Raw genomic sequence first — 15,388 nt, forward strand, 5'->3', positions numbered from 1 at the left:
AAGTTGGAATATACATTCTGACTGTGGCAAATTCCTGAACACAGTTCTCCACGCGACGGCAGCACAGGAATGGGCATTACATTTCCCCGATGATAAAATAACTGTCCGTACTGTCATCACTTTATAATAGGTAACTTTGTTTTACTCTATCTTATTTTTATGTATTCCCTAAAAAATAATAAAATACACAAGCAATGACCAGACTCGACCCTTTTGACCAAAAAAACAAAACAAAACAAAACAAAAAAACACCATACAAATGAGCTCCCCATAAATCTAACGTTCCTACTGTATACTTGATGGTCAGAACAGTATGACGACATAAAGTTATTGCAGCGTGCATGTGGGTACGTTTTAGAAGCAGGAAGTAAACCGTGGAAGGAGGGTATTTACTTGTTGGAGAAAGTGTTTGTATTTCTATGGGTTGCTCGGAGTCGTTGAACATGGATTTGTAATCAGAACTGGACATTCTGTAGCTGCTTCAACACAGTGATATAACTGACATGAAAATTAAACCCGAGAGACAGAAAAGACACGAACCATGTTTGATAATTTCAGAGAGAAGTTGCTGATTGTGCAGCAGGATTTTACAACGGGGTTGGTATTATATATATATATATATATATATATATATATATATATATATATATATATATATATATATATATAAAACTTTTAACTGTATATTATCACAACCACAGAGGGGATCATGTTTACAAACACCGTCCCGCGACATAGCAGTAATGCTGTAATAATATTAAAAAACAAAAACCAAGGTACTGTTCTGTAAATATATCATCTTATTTTAAACAGTAGTCCCAAATTTCTTTCAATCTGACTTTATATACGAAACAATGTTATTGAATTCGGACAGCGCAAAGTCACGAAAGTAGTTGGCTAAACAGTTTAATTGTGTGTATTAAAAGTGTAAATTGTAGTTTTCAGGAACTGATTTTAAACCCAAAGTGACAGCCAGTACTACAAAGCGTTTTTTTTATTTGTCGTCAATTGCCTTTGAAATTGGACTATGAAGAAGTTTGCAGTTCAATGCAACATGTGCAGAGAGAAGGATACAAATGTTTTTCGTCTTTACACATTCTCTGAAATTGCACAGGGCTGATTGTCATGTGATTGTTGCCTAAAGTGGTTTACTTTGGCTTATTGCGAATGTGATACAGCGCAGATTGCAAACTACAATCCTAAAAACAACTGCAGATACTCGGAACCAAGGTGTTTAGTATTGCACAAACCTGGTTCTGCCTTCACTATAGGTCTCGAAACAATATTGAATTAATAAAAAAAAAAAAAGTAATAGAATACACGACTGATTGCAAAAACTGTTAGATTTACACGTTTACAATCGTAAAATAACAATTCGTACTTGTTGATTAAAACCCGTAGAATGCAAAGGTAAATTATGCATATCTATAGTTATAAGGCTTCGTGTACTGTTAGTACATTATTAACAAACTGATCAGTCTAGCAGTGGTTCCCAAAACCGGTCCTGGTTTTCATTCCAACTGAGCTCTCTTCTTCTATTTGGTTTATGGCCACCAAGTTCCTGTCGAAACTTATTGTCGCCACCTACTGTTCAGGTATGTCAATTAAAACTACTGTAAACACTTATTTTAAATATGTTATATATTTTTAAATCTTCCGGTTTTTCTAATATAGTTTCCAATACTCCCAATAATTCATTTTATCTATTTCACCTCCATCACCTATACCAGCTTAAAAAAATATTGGAAATATTGAAAGCCCTAAATTCTTTCCACATATCCTCTCTCACCTCCCTATATCTAACACATTCAACCATCAGATGCTCCACTGTTTCCTTTACACTACACTCCATACATAACCCATTCTCATGTGTTCCAATCCTATATAAGTGTTCTTTAAGTGTTGAATGCCCTATGAGAAGCATTATTAATGCAACCTCCTCATTTCTATTCCATACCACCCTTCCCTAATTATAACCTTACTTTGGGCCTTATGAAATGTCCTACCCCTTTTTTCTTTATCCCATATATTCTGCCATTCATTAATATTCTGTTTCTCAATTACTTTATAATATTAATTTAAACCATACTGCACATCCATATCCACTTCCTCTTTCTTCACTGCTATTTTAGCTAACATCCACCCTCATTCCCATCTATTCCTATATGAGCCGGAATCCATACTAAAATTACATACAAATCCAAAAAGCAGCATTCCAAAATTAAATACATTATTTCCTGCACTAAATCTCATCTATCACCCTCCCCTCCATTTTTAATTGTAAACCTGGTAAGGAATCTGAAAAGATTACTGCTCTATTCACCTTGACATCTACAATCCATTGCAATGTCAATATAATCCCGGTCAATTCTGCTGTCATAATTGACACATCATCAGTAATATGAAAATGCTTTCCCACCTCAAATTCTGGTATATAATAAGCTGCTGCAACCCTGCCATTAACTGTATTTTGTGACCCATCTGTACAAATTTTACAATCAGCTGAGCTCTCAGTTACTTAACTAGACCTTTAATTGAATTGATAATTTGCTGACTTAGACATTTTTAATTGTTTTCAGCTCTTAACAGTTGCATATTTCAAGTTAGCTATAACATTTTATAAGTAACTTGAACTCTGCAACTGTTTAAGAGCTGTAAACAATTAAAAAGGTATAATTAAGCAAATTATCAGTTAAATTAAGGGTCTAGTTAAGTAACTGAGCGCTCAGTTGGAATGAAAACCAGCAGACACAGGGGGTCCCCAGGAACAGGGTTGGGAACCACTGATCTACAATATACCAATGATTTGTACAGAGCTGTATTTTGTACAAAGGGTGGACTACACAATGGATAATTATTATTTTCTTAGTGGGTTCTTCAAGGAATACAAACTATCAAAAGCCACACACAAATGTTAGTTAATTCACTGATTTGAGGTTACACATGGGAGGAAAGCTGTTATACCAGGGCAACAGCTCCTACTGTGCACCCAGGGTGTCACTGATCAACGTGTTTGAGTACATACCTACCTTTTACATTCTAGGTTAGGTAATAGCTATACATATGACTCGTTTCAAAGCAACCTCTCTCAGGTAAGTAAACTAATCATCATTTAATATCTATATTATGTATATATATATATATATATATATATATATATCTATATCTATATATGGTATGGTACATGGTACAGTTTACAATGGCAAAAGAACAGCAAGGTGTAGTAAAGCACAGGCAAGCGTTGTACTTCTATCACAGAAGTAAAGAATGAAATAACATAGACATATTGTAAAGCATTGTAACAACCATGGCTAACTAAGTTAAGTGTACTGTACAAATATAGAAAAAGCAAGCAATTTCCTAATCAAATATTGAAAAGTGCATTGAGAACACTTATTCAAAGCAAAAACAAACAAACAAAAAACACTTGAAATACAACAGAAAACATAAATAATGTAGTTCTCTTGTATTTCTTAAAACTGGTACTACAACTGATTTTTGAAAGTAAACCACCTACAGCTTGCACTGTCCCTCCATCTAAATAAAAAAAAGCAGTAATTGTACATTTATTATCATTAAACCCCATTCCAATCTGAGCCACAAATGTAGACCTTCAAATGAAGTAAAATATGTATGTGTTTTACACTCACTTTTCCAAGATTTTAGATCTGAAGTTATTGGTGTATATATATATATATATATATATATATATATATATATATATATATATATATGTATATGTATGTTGTGGGCTTGTAATTGTCAAATGAACTAATTCAATAGGTAGTAGAGGGCATTTTAGTTTATCATTAACAATTTGTGCTGCAATTTCTTTAGGATCAAGACGCTGAGTGACAAGTCAAAAGAAGCAAAGAAGACGCTTAGAGACAAGTCAAAAGAAGCAAAGATCAAGAAGAGGTATGGCCCTGTATATCTGTTCTTTGTGTTCATAATTACAATCAATGTATGTACTGTATACTGAAATTCCACAGTAAGTAATTCATCTTAACTGGGGAAAAGCTTAATGTCAGGCTTTTCTCTCAAGTGATTTATGTGTGTGTGTGTGTGTGTGTGTGTATATATGCTACACACAATATATATATATATATATATATATATATATATATATATATATATATATATATATATATATATATACAGTACTGTGCAAAAGTTTTAGGCAGGTGTGAAAAAATGCTGTAAAGTAAGAATGCTTTCAAAAATAGACATGTTAATAGTTTATATTTATCAATTAACAAAATGCAAAGTGAGTGAACAGAAGAAAAATCTACATCAAATCAATATTTGGTGTGACCACCCTTTGCCTTCAAAACAGCACCAATTCTTCTAGGTACACTTGCACACAGTTTTTGAAGGAACTCGGCAGGTAGGTTGGCCCAAACATCTTGGAGAACTAACCACAGTTCTTCTGTGGATTTAGGCAGCCTCAGTTGCTTCTCTCTCTTCATGTAATCCCAGACAGACTCGATGATGTTGAGATCAGGGCTCTGTGGGGGCCACACCATCACTTCCAGGACTCCTTGTTCTTCTTTACGCTGAAGATAGTTCTTAATGACTTTCGCTGTATGTTTGGGGTCGTTGTCATGCTGCAGAATAAATTTGGGGCCAATCAGATGCCTCCCTGATGGTATTGCATGATGGATAAGTATCTGCCTGTACTTCTCAGCATTGAGGAGACCATTAATTCTGACCAAATCCCCAACTCCATTTGCAGAAATGCAGCCCCAAACTTGCAAGGAACCTCCACCATGCTTCACTGTTGCCTGCAGACACTCATTCGTGTACCGCTCTCCAGCCCTTCGGCAAACAAACTGCCTTCTGCTACAGCCAAATATTTCAAATTTTGACTCATCAGTCCAGAGCACCTGCTGCCATTTTTCTGCACCCCAGTTCCTGTGTTTTCGTGCATAGTTGAGTGGCTTGGCCTTGTTTCCACGTCGGAGGTATGGCTTTTTGGCCGCAAGTCTTCCATGAAGGCCACTTCTGACCAGACTTCTCCGGACAGTAGATGGGTGTACCAGGGTCCAACTGTTTTCTGCCAATTCTGAGCTGATGGCACTGCTGGACATCTTCCGATTGCGAAGGGAAGTAAGCATGATGTGTCTTTCATCTGCTGCAGTAAGTTTCCTTGTCCGACCACTGCGTCTACGGTCCTCAACGTTACCCGTTTCTTTGTGCCTCTTCAAAAGAGCTTGGACAGCACATCTGGAAACCCCTGTCTGCCTTGAAATTTCTGCCTGGGAGAGACCTTGCTGATGCAGTATAACTACCTTGTGTCTTGTTGCTGTGCTCAGTCTTGCCATGGTGTATGACTTTTGACAGTAAACTGTCTTCAGCAACCTCACCTTGTTAGCTGAGTTTGGCTGTTCCTCACCCAGTTTTATTCCTCCTACACAGCTGTTTCTGTTTCAGTTAATGATTGTGTTTCAACCTACATATTGAATTGATGATCATTAGCACCTGTTTGGTATAATTGTTTAATCATACACCTGACTATATGCCTACAAAATCCCTGACTTTGTGCAAGTGTACCTAGAAGAATTGATGCTGTTTTGAAGGCAAAGGGTGGTCACACCAAATATGGATTTGATTTAGGTTTTTCTTCTGTTCACTCACTTTGCATTTAGTTAATTGATAAATATAATCTATTAACATGTCTATTTTTGAAAGCATTCTTACTTTACAGTATTTTTTCACACCTGCCTAAAACTTTTGCACAGTACTGTATATATCTATATCTATATATATATATCTATATATATATATATCTATATATATATATATATATATATATATATATATATATGCTGTGTGTAGCAGTGACGTTTCAATACACCAGTTGAGAAAGCTTTTGTTGTACTCGTTTTTTGTGCAATGTGTTTATATGATGGAGTGCACGGTTGCAGATATTGGCAGCATGTTGTTGTAGCTTTTAAATGCATTTGAATTAAACAAAGCAAGCTTCATAAACGCAATGCTTACTGGCCGTTTGTTTAAAATAGCCGAAGCAATATTCAAACCAAGCTGCTTTTCGGCTTTTGGCAATATCAAGAAAGAGCCCCAAGTACCGTGACAGAGATATTAAGAAAACAGAACCAGGGAGGCACGACTTCTAGAGTTAAGAAAGAAGCCATCAGTTGCAAGTTACTGTACATTTACCGTTTGTTTTGTATTTGTTTTTAAAACTTTGCGTGGAGATGGCTTATAGTAAACCACATAACAACACCGTGTATTGTAGCCTAATTAATGTCGTTTATGTTTGCTTACTTTTAAAGCAAAGAATTTCCCTGTGTTTTAAAGCAGTTTGAGTGTTGTTTTTGTTCACTAAGCTATTTATGCATGTGTAAATGTCATTTTCTATAGATGTTCGCAAATCTGACTTTTTCACATATCTGCCTATACCCCAGTCCACAGGGTGTCGGATATGCAACGTTGTACTGTACTATGCTACTGACTACCATAACATCCTTCGGTTGTCCTTTTGGTTTTATTAACAATTTCAGCAATTGCTAAAGAAAGTTGCTTCATCAATTAAGTTTGAGTCATCAAAATGTTTAAACATGTCTGAGATGGATGCCACAAAGTCATGTAAGTTCCCATGTTCTACATGTCAGTGGGGTAAAAAGAGGGGCAATTGCATAGGGTGGCATTAAAAAAAGAACACTGAACAACCATATCCCACTCCTTAAAAAATACAATGCAGTGCAAGAAACATTTATGTAAATATTGACATCTATATTACAAATCTAAAAGCATTGTCTAATAATGCCCAAACACACATGTATCTCAGATTGCTGTGGGATTCGTCCAGCAAGAGGTGCTATATTACTTTGCCATCACTGTCAAATTATTTCATTCCAATCAAAAATACATGGGGTGAGCTTAGTTGTGTCAAGGCTGAACCAGACAGCAAAGCCAATGCTGTTGACCAGTAGTGGCTTCCTTGGTAGACTAGAAGAGGTCAAGTGTATCGCACAGTTTTCCTAGATTGATTCCAGTATTTTTGTTGGCTTGGGTGATTACGTTTCCAAGTATTGAAGGCTTCCGTTGCACAGCAGTTTGAGCCATTACAGTTTTTACTGCGTGTGTAAATATTCCCAAGCTTTTCCTCTCTTTGATTCGCTTACTTAGATTTTAAATGTTTTTGCATTGTCGAGAGGAAACAAACCTTGAATTGCAAAATGTAAATATGTATTCATACAGGAGCAGTCACAAAAAAGTTATAGTTTTTAATTTTTTTATAATCGATATTAACTATCTTTTTTTTTTTTTTTTAGGATTGAGGACCATCAACCAAAATTTCCAGCAGGAGTGGAGCTACTTAATAGGTATGTCCAAGTAAATGTGTGCAGGTGCTGTTTTGTATTGTGTCTCTGTTGCAATGGAGATTTGGTTATTTTCTACACGTCAAGTATTAGCAGGGGAAAGTTTTATTTAAGGTTATTTATTTATTTATTGATTTATTTTTTCCTTTTAATAGTCTCGTGAGTCAACAAATACATTTTAAAAATACATTAATAAATACCGTGGACGTACTCCTTTCTACATTTCTTATATACCCCATGATTGTACAGTAGCAGCTTTTTAAATTGCTCTGTACTCATGCAAGTGATCCATGTACAATCAAATTGTTATAGAGTATAGCTTTATGTGGTTTATACAAAAATGTGTTTACATATTTAAATTAATGTTGCTTTTTAAAGCCCATTTCAGTTCTATGCTTTCCTGTAAAATGTTTCCTGCTGTTACAAGTTTGTAATAACTTTTTATTATTTATATTTTAGGGAAATGAGCTTTTGTTAGAAATTATCAATCTGTAATTTTAAAATCGTTATTTTAGATTTCAGGGTTGTGGTGTTTTAAACAGTAATCTTACATGACTGCATGGAAGCTAGAATCGGGGATTGCAGCCTTTGTTGTTTCCTACCATTACCTGTGTTAAGCTGATTTCTTGACTAAACTCATTCTTAAGGAAATAAAAATGCATCCCACGCTAGATATACCCACGCTTGTGGTATTGTGGTGCGGCACTCTTGCTCATGCACAGGCATGGCAGGGGTGAAGTAAGTATATAATTTAGCCAGACTATGCCAGAATGGGAGTTACCTGTACAGAGAACTAAATAAAATAGATTATATAAACCTTTACTGTCTCTAAATGTCAATAGATTAACCATACAGTAGGCTTACACAGGTTCAATAGTATTTCTGTAAGGGAGCCTGTGGTAAAGTGGTTTATTGTGTACAGGTGCAGGGGTGATGCGGTGCGTAATCAACAGACAGACAGGTTTATAATCCAGTTGGAAAATGGTTTATTTTATAATCCAGGTCTGGTGACCAAATAATAATCCCTGGCAATACACAACAATGTGTAGTGCACAGGGTAAATAATAACAGGGTTGCAGTTCCAAATATTAAACAGCACATCCATCCCCACAATGTACTAACATGGTCACCAGTCCTGGGTATGTGCAGTAGGGCTCATGGTGGGTGATACAAGTTTATTTGTGACAATAGTGCAGTGTTGTTCCGGGTTTTGTGCTGGCCCTTGGTGACAGCTCCAGAACGCGATTAGCCATCTACTAATAACAATAATTAGTGACAAAAACAAACAAACACTCACAATACGTTATCACAGGTTCTCTCACAGGTCCTTCTGGGTTCTATTTGTAAACCAAAGTGAAGGAACAGATTGCGTCTCTCCATCTCTGTGGCAGTCTGGCTCGCAGTGGTGATGTGTGATGACGTCACGGACCAGGAAGTAACTGACACCAAACAGTGGATGGGCGGGTGAAGCTGAGTGCAATAGCACTCAGCGTGTTTAATAAACAAACAAATGATTTTAACAAAACACCAAACAAAAGGGCACGAGGGCCAAACGAATAAACAAACAAACAAGTAAGCACGTTTTAGCAATTGTTAATTCTGTAGTATTATTCTCCTCGCGCTCTCTCTCTCTCTCTCTCTCTCCGCTCTCCCGTACTCTCCTCTCTACACTCAACCCCGAGTGCAGAGAGCTGCAGGTTTATATACTCTGGCCGAGGGATTAACTAGTTGTTAATTATCTTATTACCCCTCGGCCAGAGTCTGCACGCGTTTGGTAAGGATGCATGACTGTCAGCTAGTTAAATAATCAGTAGTTGATCAGCCATGCATCCTCACGGGGTTTTTAAATATAATAATAAAAGACGCTGCGCTTTTACCCGCGCCGCAAACAAAAATACAAATAATAATACATAGGGACGGGACACTCCGCCACACATGCCCCCCCTTGTGCGCAGCACACATGGCCTTTTCGGCCACCTCCCCCCTTAGTCCCCAAAGTCCCGGTTAGCAGTCCTGGCGCAGGAACAGGGGCAGCAACGGGCCAAAGGTGGCGGCCACGGTGGGATGTCCTCCTCCCACCCAACAACTGTAGCGTCCCAGTGGACGACGCACAGGCCGGTTCCTCTGGCCAGAGGAGGCGACGGCAGCAACAGCGGACCCTCGGGAGGCGACGGCAGCAGCAGCAGCGGACCCTCGGGAGGCGACGGCAGCAGCAGCAGCGGACCCTCGGGAGGTGACGGCAGCAGCAGCAGCGGACCCTCGGGAGGTGAACTCGGGAGGGGAGCCCCTGGCCATGGAGGCGGCAGCAGGAGCTCCACTTCTCCCTCGTACCCTGTAACTGGTGGCTTTCCAGGCGATGCGGAGCAACAGGCAGCCCCAGGCGATGCGGAGCAACAGGCAGCCCCTGGCGATGCGGAGCAACAGGCAGCCCCTGGCGATGCGGAGCAACAGGCAGCCCCAGGCGATGCGGAGCAACAGGCAGCCCCAGGCGATGCGGAGCAACAGGCAGTCCCAGGCGATGCGAGACAGGCCTTCTTGGGCGAAGCGAGGCAGGCATCCTTGGGCAAAGCGAGGCAGGCATCCTTGGGCGAAGCGAGGCAGGCATCCTTGGGCGAAGCGAGGCAGGCATCCTTGGGCGATGCAAGGCAGGGCAGAAGCAGTCCTTCCCATGATGGTGGATGTGGAACCAGCAGGTATTCACCCTCTGCTGGTGGAGGTGGAGATGGAACCAGCAGGTATTCACCCTCTGCTGGTGGAGGTGGGAGGGGCAAGCAGTCCTCCCACAGTGGTTGAGGCGGAACCAGCAGGTATTCACCCTCTGCTGGTGGAGCTGGGAGCGGCAAGCAGTCCTCCCACGGCGGTTGAGGCGGAACCAGGAGGTATTCACCCTCTGCTGGTGGAGCTGGGAGCGGCAAGCAGTCCTCCCACGGCGGTTGAGGCGGAACCAGCAGGTATTCACCCTCTGCTGGTGGAGGTGGGAGCGGCAAGCAGTCCTCCCACGGCGGTTGAGGCGGAACCAGCAGGTATTCACCCTCTGCTGGTGGAGGTGGCGGAGGAAGAGGCAGCTTCTGCTGCTCTGCTCCTTGCGGTGGTGGAGACAGAAGCAGCTCCTGCTGCTCTGCTCCTGTTGGTGGTGGAGACAGAAGCAGCTCCTGCTGCTCTGCTCCTGGCGGTGGTGGAGACAGAGGCAGCTCCTGCTGTTCTGCTCCTGGCGGTGGTGGAGACAGAGGCAGCTCCCGCTGCTCTGCTCCTGGCGGTGGTGGAGACAGAAGCAGCTCCTGCTGCTCTGCTCCTGGTGGTGGTGGAGACAGAGGCAGCTCCTGCTGCTGTGCTCCTGGTGGTGGTGGAGACAGATGCAGCTCCTGCTGCTCTGCTCCTGGTGGTGGTGGTGGCGGAGGCAGAGGCAGCTCCTGCTGCTCTTCTCCTGGTGGTGGTGGAGACAGAGGCAGCTCCTGCTGCTCTGCTCCTGGTGGTGGTGGAGACAGAGGCAGCTCCTGCTGCTCTGCTCCTAGTGCTGGAGACGGCAGCAATGGCTCCTCTCCCTCTGGCGTTGGAGACGGCAGCGATGGCTCCTCTCCCTCTGGCGTTGGAGACGGCAGCGATGGCTCCTCTCCCTCTGGCGCTGGAGACGGCAGCGATGGCTCCTCTCCCTCTGGTGCTGGAGAAGGCAGCGATGGCTCCTCTCCCTCTGGCGCTGGAGAAGGCAGCGATGGCTCCTCTCCCTCTGGCGCTGGAGAAGGCAGCGATGGCTCCTCTCCCTCTGGCGCTGGAGAAGGCAGCGATGGCTCCTCTCCCTCTGGCGCTGGAGAAGGCAGCGATGGCTCCTCTCCCTCTGGCGCTGGAGAAGGCAGCGATGGCTCCTCTCCCTCTGGCGCTGGAGAAGGCAGCGATGACTCCTCTCCCTCTGGCGCTGGAGAAGGCAGCGATGACTCCTCTCCCTCTGGCACTGGAGACGGCAGTGATGGCTCCTCTCCCTCTGGCGCTGGAAACAGCAGCGGGGCCCCTCCCATATCTGCAGCCAGGTAGTTGAGCACCATGGCTGCGATGTCTGGGAGGGATGCTGGGTGGTGTGTCTGTTCCCAGGCCTCCCAGCGCTCCCCATCTCTCGCCCACAGGAGGTTGATCACAGCAGGGAGGGCCACCATTATATCCCTCTCAGGCTCCGCCAGCCAGTCCCAGATCCCCTCAGAGGAGACAGGATTTTTCCGCCTCGGAGGATGTGGGTCCTCTCTCACCCTTGCTGGATGCTCAGGCTCCTTCCTCTCCTGCCATGGAGGGGGTTGGTCCGGTGCCACGTGCCCGACCTCACCAACTGCAAAGCACCACTCCTCACCCTTCAGGCAGGTGAGGCAGACGTCCAGCGTGGTAAGGTAAGGCTGCTGTTGCTGCGCCTCCTGCTGCTGTTGTTGCTGCTGCTGCTGCTTTCTCCACCGGCTACTTTTCCCCATTTTTTTTTATATATATATATTTTTTTTTTTTTCCAAAAAAAACCCACACAAAAAATACTTTTTGAAAAAACAAAAACAAAACGTCCTTATCCTTCCTGGTCCGACTGTTGGAGGCGTTTGTTTTGTCCCACGCAGGACACCATATGTGGCAGTCTGGCTCGCAGTGGTGATGTGTGATGACGTCACGGACCAGGAAGTAACTGACACCAAACAGTGGATGGGCGGGTGAAGCTGAGTGCAGTAGCACTCAGCGTGTTTAATAAACAAACAAACGATTTTAACAAAACACCAAACAAAAGGGCACGAGGGCCAAACGAATAAACAAACAAACAAGTAAGTGTTGTGCTGGATACTCCAGCACGTTTTAGCAATTGTTAATTCTGTAGTATTATTCTCCTCACGCTCTCTCTCTCTCTCTCCGCTCTCCCGTACTCTCCTCTCTACACTCAACCCCGAGTGCAGAGAGCTGCAGGTTTATATACTCTGGCCGAGGGATTAACTAGTTGTTAATTATCTTATTACCCCTCGGCCAGAGTCTGCATGCGTTTGGTGAGGATGCATGACTGTCAGCTAGTTAAATAATCAGTAGCTGATCAGCCATGCATCCTCACGGGGTTTTTAAATATAATAATAAAAGACGCTGCGCTTTTACCCGCGCCGCAAACAAAAATACAAATAATAATACATAGGGACGGGACACTCCGCCACAGTCCCCTTTTATGCTGTCACACATGACCCCTTGGTAAACGAGTGCAGTCACCCCTCACATCCGTGACTGCCACATCGTTTCCCTTCCGAGTCGATGAGTTAATGCACCAGAGTTCCGCCCCCTTTCTCGCTGTCCGACTTCCCTTGAACCCTGGGATAGAACTGTCGGGCCAATCTGTCCAAGGTACTCTGTTCTCACTACTTAGCGCCCTCACAGGTTGGGAGGGAGATTTACCACCAAGAATCACTATTTCTGTCACAGATCCACACCACTAAAATCCACCACCAGCCAGGATTGAGATGCGCAGTCAAAGAGAGTACAATTAACAAGGTTTTATTTTACACAAATGTTAAAAGAAGCACAATAAAAACTAAAAAGTTGCAGGATTGACAACAAGCATTTAAAATATCCAGAACAATTAATTCTGCCTCTACTGTCACTGTCTGGGATACACAGGCAGCCAAAATGTGCACACACTTGTCTCCCACAATTTCTGTACTGTCCTAAATTTTGCAAAATCAGGTAGGACAGTACTGCCGATTTATTCCCTTCCCCACAAATGTTACACACTCAACCAAACCCTGTATCTCTCATCTCTAATTACCACACTGTTGCTTTAGAGGTTTTCCCAAATCAAATCTTAATTCAGGTCTCGAGTCCAAGCAGTCTTTATTTTGGTTGTCTTGATAACAAGTTTCACATTGCATGAAGGATATTAATGTCTTGTCCACTCTGCATACAGACTGGAAAAATTCTTAATAACTGAAATGATAACAAGCAATACACAGGTCAGGTACACCCATAGTTATTGACAGTAAAATAAACACTAACTTGCAGTTCAATAGACAGACAAAATACTTTAAAACAACCCTGACTAAAATGCGCACACAAATATCTAAAATCACAACAGTTAACTTTATCTAAACAGTTAAAAAAGTAAAAATACTACATACAAGAAAAACGGTCTAACCCGGCTAACAAAAGATTGGAAAGCAAATCCACACACCATACAATTCCAGGCAATAATTACGTCTTCACATACATTTGGTAAAGTGCTTTAAAGAAGCCTCTTTAAGTTCTACTGTAAAAACGCACACAAGCAGCAGATATTATTGTACATGAATGGTAGAGTTTACTTAAGGTGATTTTTTTTATTTATTTATTTTTTTATATAAAGTAACCTAAAATAAATTTATACTTAGCTCGCAATAGTTTACATAGCCGCTGTGATAGTTTTGTTCAACAGGCACGCTTCTTTCTCCTTGTTTTTCTTTCCAGCGTCCTGCGGTACTCTGCTATATCCGATCCCACGTTCCACTCAGCTTCACGTTTTCAGTTCGTGCTTGGGTTACTTTTCTTTTCTTCAATTCTTTGTTCTCTGTCAGTTTCTTCATTCTGTTGTTCGCCATTCACTCTCATCGCTATTTGTTTTCTTTCTGTGTCTGTCCTCTTTTGTCTTCTGTCTTCTTTCTCGTTCCTTTCTTGTTCCTGTCTCGTTCCCATCTCGTTTTTTTCTGTCTTTTTCTCTCCTTCCGTTGTCCGGTTCCTCCTATTTAAGGCGATTGCCGCCGCATGTAATTACACATATTACACACACACACAATATTCAATGTTCAACAATAAATCATACGTGATAGAAAAAAATGTATATACATAACTAGAAAAAAAAAGACACCTCTTCAGTGAATAAATTAAATTACACACACACACACACACGTGTATATATATATGATTTCCATTACAAAGAGTAGATGTTAAAACTTCATGGTGTTTTGAACTCGGCTCTCGCCAAGATAAGCACCAACTAAGACGTAGCTTTACAGTAAACTAATGTGATCCATATGATGATGTAGATATCCTTCTGTCTGGTGTTGATGGCTGAAATGTAATGCTGGCTCCAGGGATCAGCTTATTGCCTCCCTAGCGCATCAGCAGACACAACGGCTGCGATGCTGCCTCTGGGGATCAACCACAGTGCGGTCTCCCCAGCGCATCAGCATGACAACCGTCTGGATTGAGCTAAGTAGGGTACATCTCTGAGGTCTTCAAGTGGGCACCTTCCATCCTCGGTGTTTCGTTGACTAGCCCACAACACCTCAAGAGGGCTCAACGGTGATTCTGGCATCCCAGCATCAGCTGAGGCAGCGTGGAACTCCCAACCATTTCCTGATGTATGAACTGATTAAAGCTTCCAGCTTCTCTACTGTTGTCAAAGAAACCTCGTACACAGTCAGTGGCTACAGCAACCTCGGCAGTAGACCAAACTGAAAGCACCAGGTTTTAGTTTGCCTGGTAAAGCGCTGCTGTCTATGCTCTTCAACCCTTCCACTGCTTGTTGTCTAACTTCTCCCACACGAACTGTGTCCTTTAGATCCCCGTCGTACCATCTCCCAAGACTTTTCACTGGCTTTTCAGACACTGTTGGTATTGCCTCACCATTAATGAAGAACGTTTTATCTACTAATTTATCTTTCAATTATAGAGATGCTCCATGATTTAGTGGGCTTGAATTTCATCTGTGCCCATTCAATGTTATTGGTTAATTTGCCCAATAACCGATTAGTGCATTCTACTGTTGTAGTCATGGTTGTCATGTCATCCATGTATGCTCAAGTTGGTGGTAGTCGCATTCCAGGAGCCAAGCGCTCTCCTCCCACTACCCATTTTGATGCCCTGATGATTACTTCCATTGCCATGGTAAAAGCCAGTGGTGAAATGGTGCATTCTGCCATTATTCCAACTTCTAGGCATTACCATGTAGTGCTGAATTCTGAAGTTGAAAAACTAAATTGCAAATCTCCAAAGTAGGCTTTCACTAAATTTGTTATTGTCATCAGTACACTGAAAAAATCAAATGCTGCCCAAAGAAGTTCATGTGGCACTGA

At 42.1% G+C, this 15,388-nt stretch overlaps 1 protein-coding gene across 3 annotated transcripts in view; it reads left to right on the forward strand.

The window, feature by feature from the left end:
- Nucleotides 1-366: 366 nt before the first annotated feature.
- The window catches only part of LOC117400230 (dysbindin-like), a 121,303-nt gene continuing 106,281 nt past the window's right edge, over nt 367-15,388 (forward strand). For 2 of the 3 annotated variants that reach the window (XR_009328451.1, XM_033999846.3), the window contains exons 1-3: nt 367-597; nt 3,838-3,918; nt 7,299-7,349. Coding sequence is in view for 2 of the 3 variants with exons in the window: in XM_033999846.3 (XP_033855737.2) it covers nt 542-597; nt 3,838-3,918; nt 7,299-7,349 (188 nt within the window). In the remaining variant the exon portion in view is untranslated. The remainder of the gene's footprint in view (nt 598-3,837; nt 3,919-7,298; nt 7,350-15,388) is intronic. The other variant, XM_059022304.1, reaches the window with a different exon arrangement.

The sequence above is a fragment of the Acipenser ruthenus genome, chromosome 4, assembly GCF_902713425.1.
Source record: "Acipenser ruthenus chromosome 4, fAciRut3.2 maternal haplotype, whole genome shotgun sequence".
NCBI classification, from domain to species: domain Eukaryota; kingdom Metazoa; phylum Chordata; class Actinopteri; order Acipenseriformes; family Acipenseridae; genus Acipenser; species Acipenser ruthenus.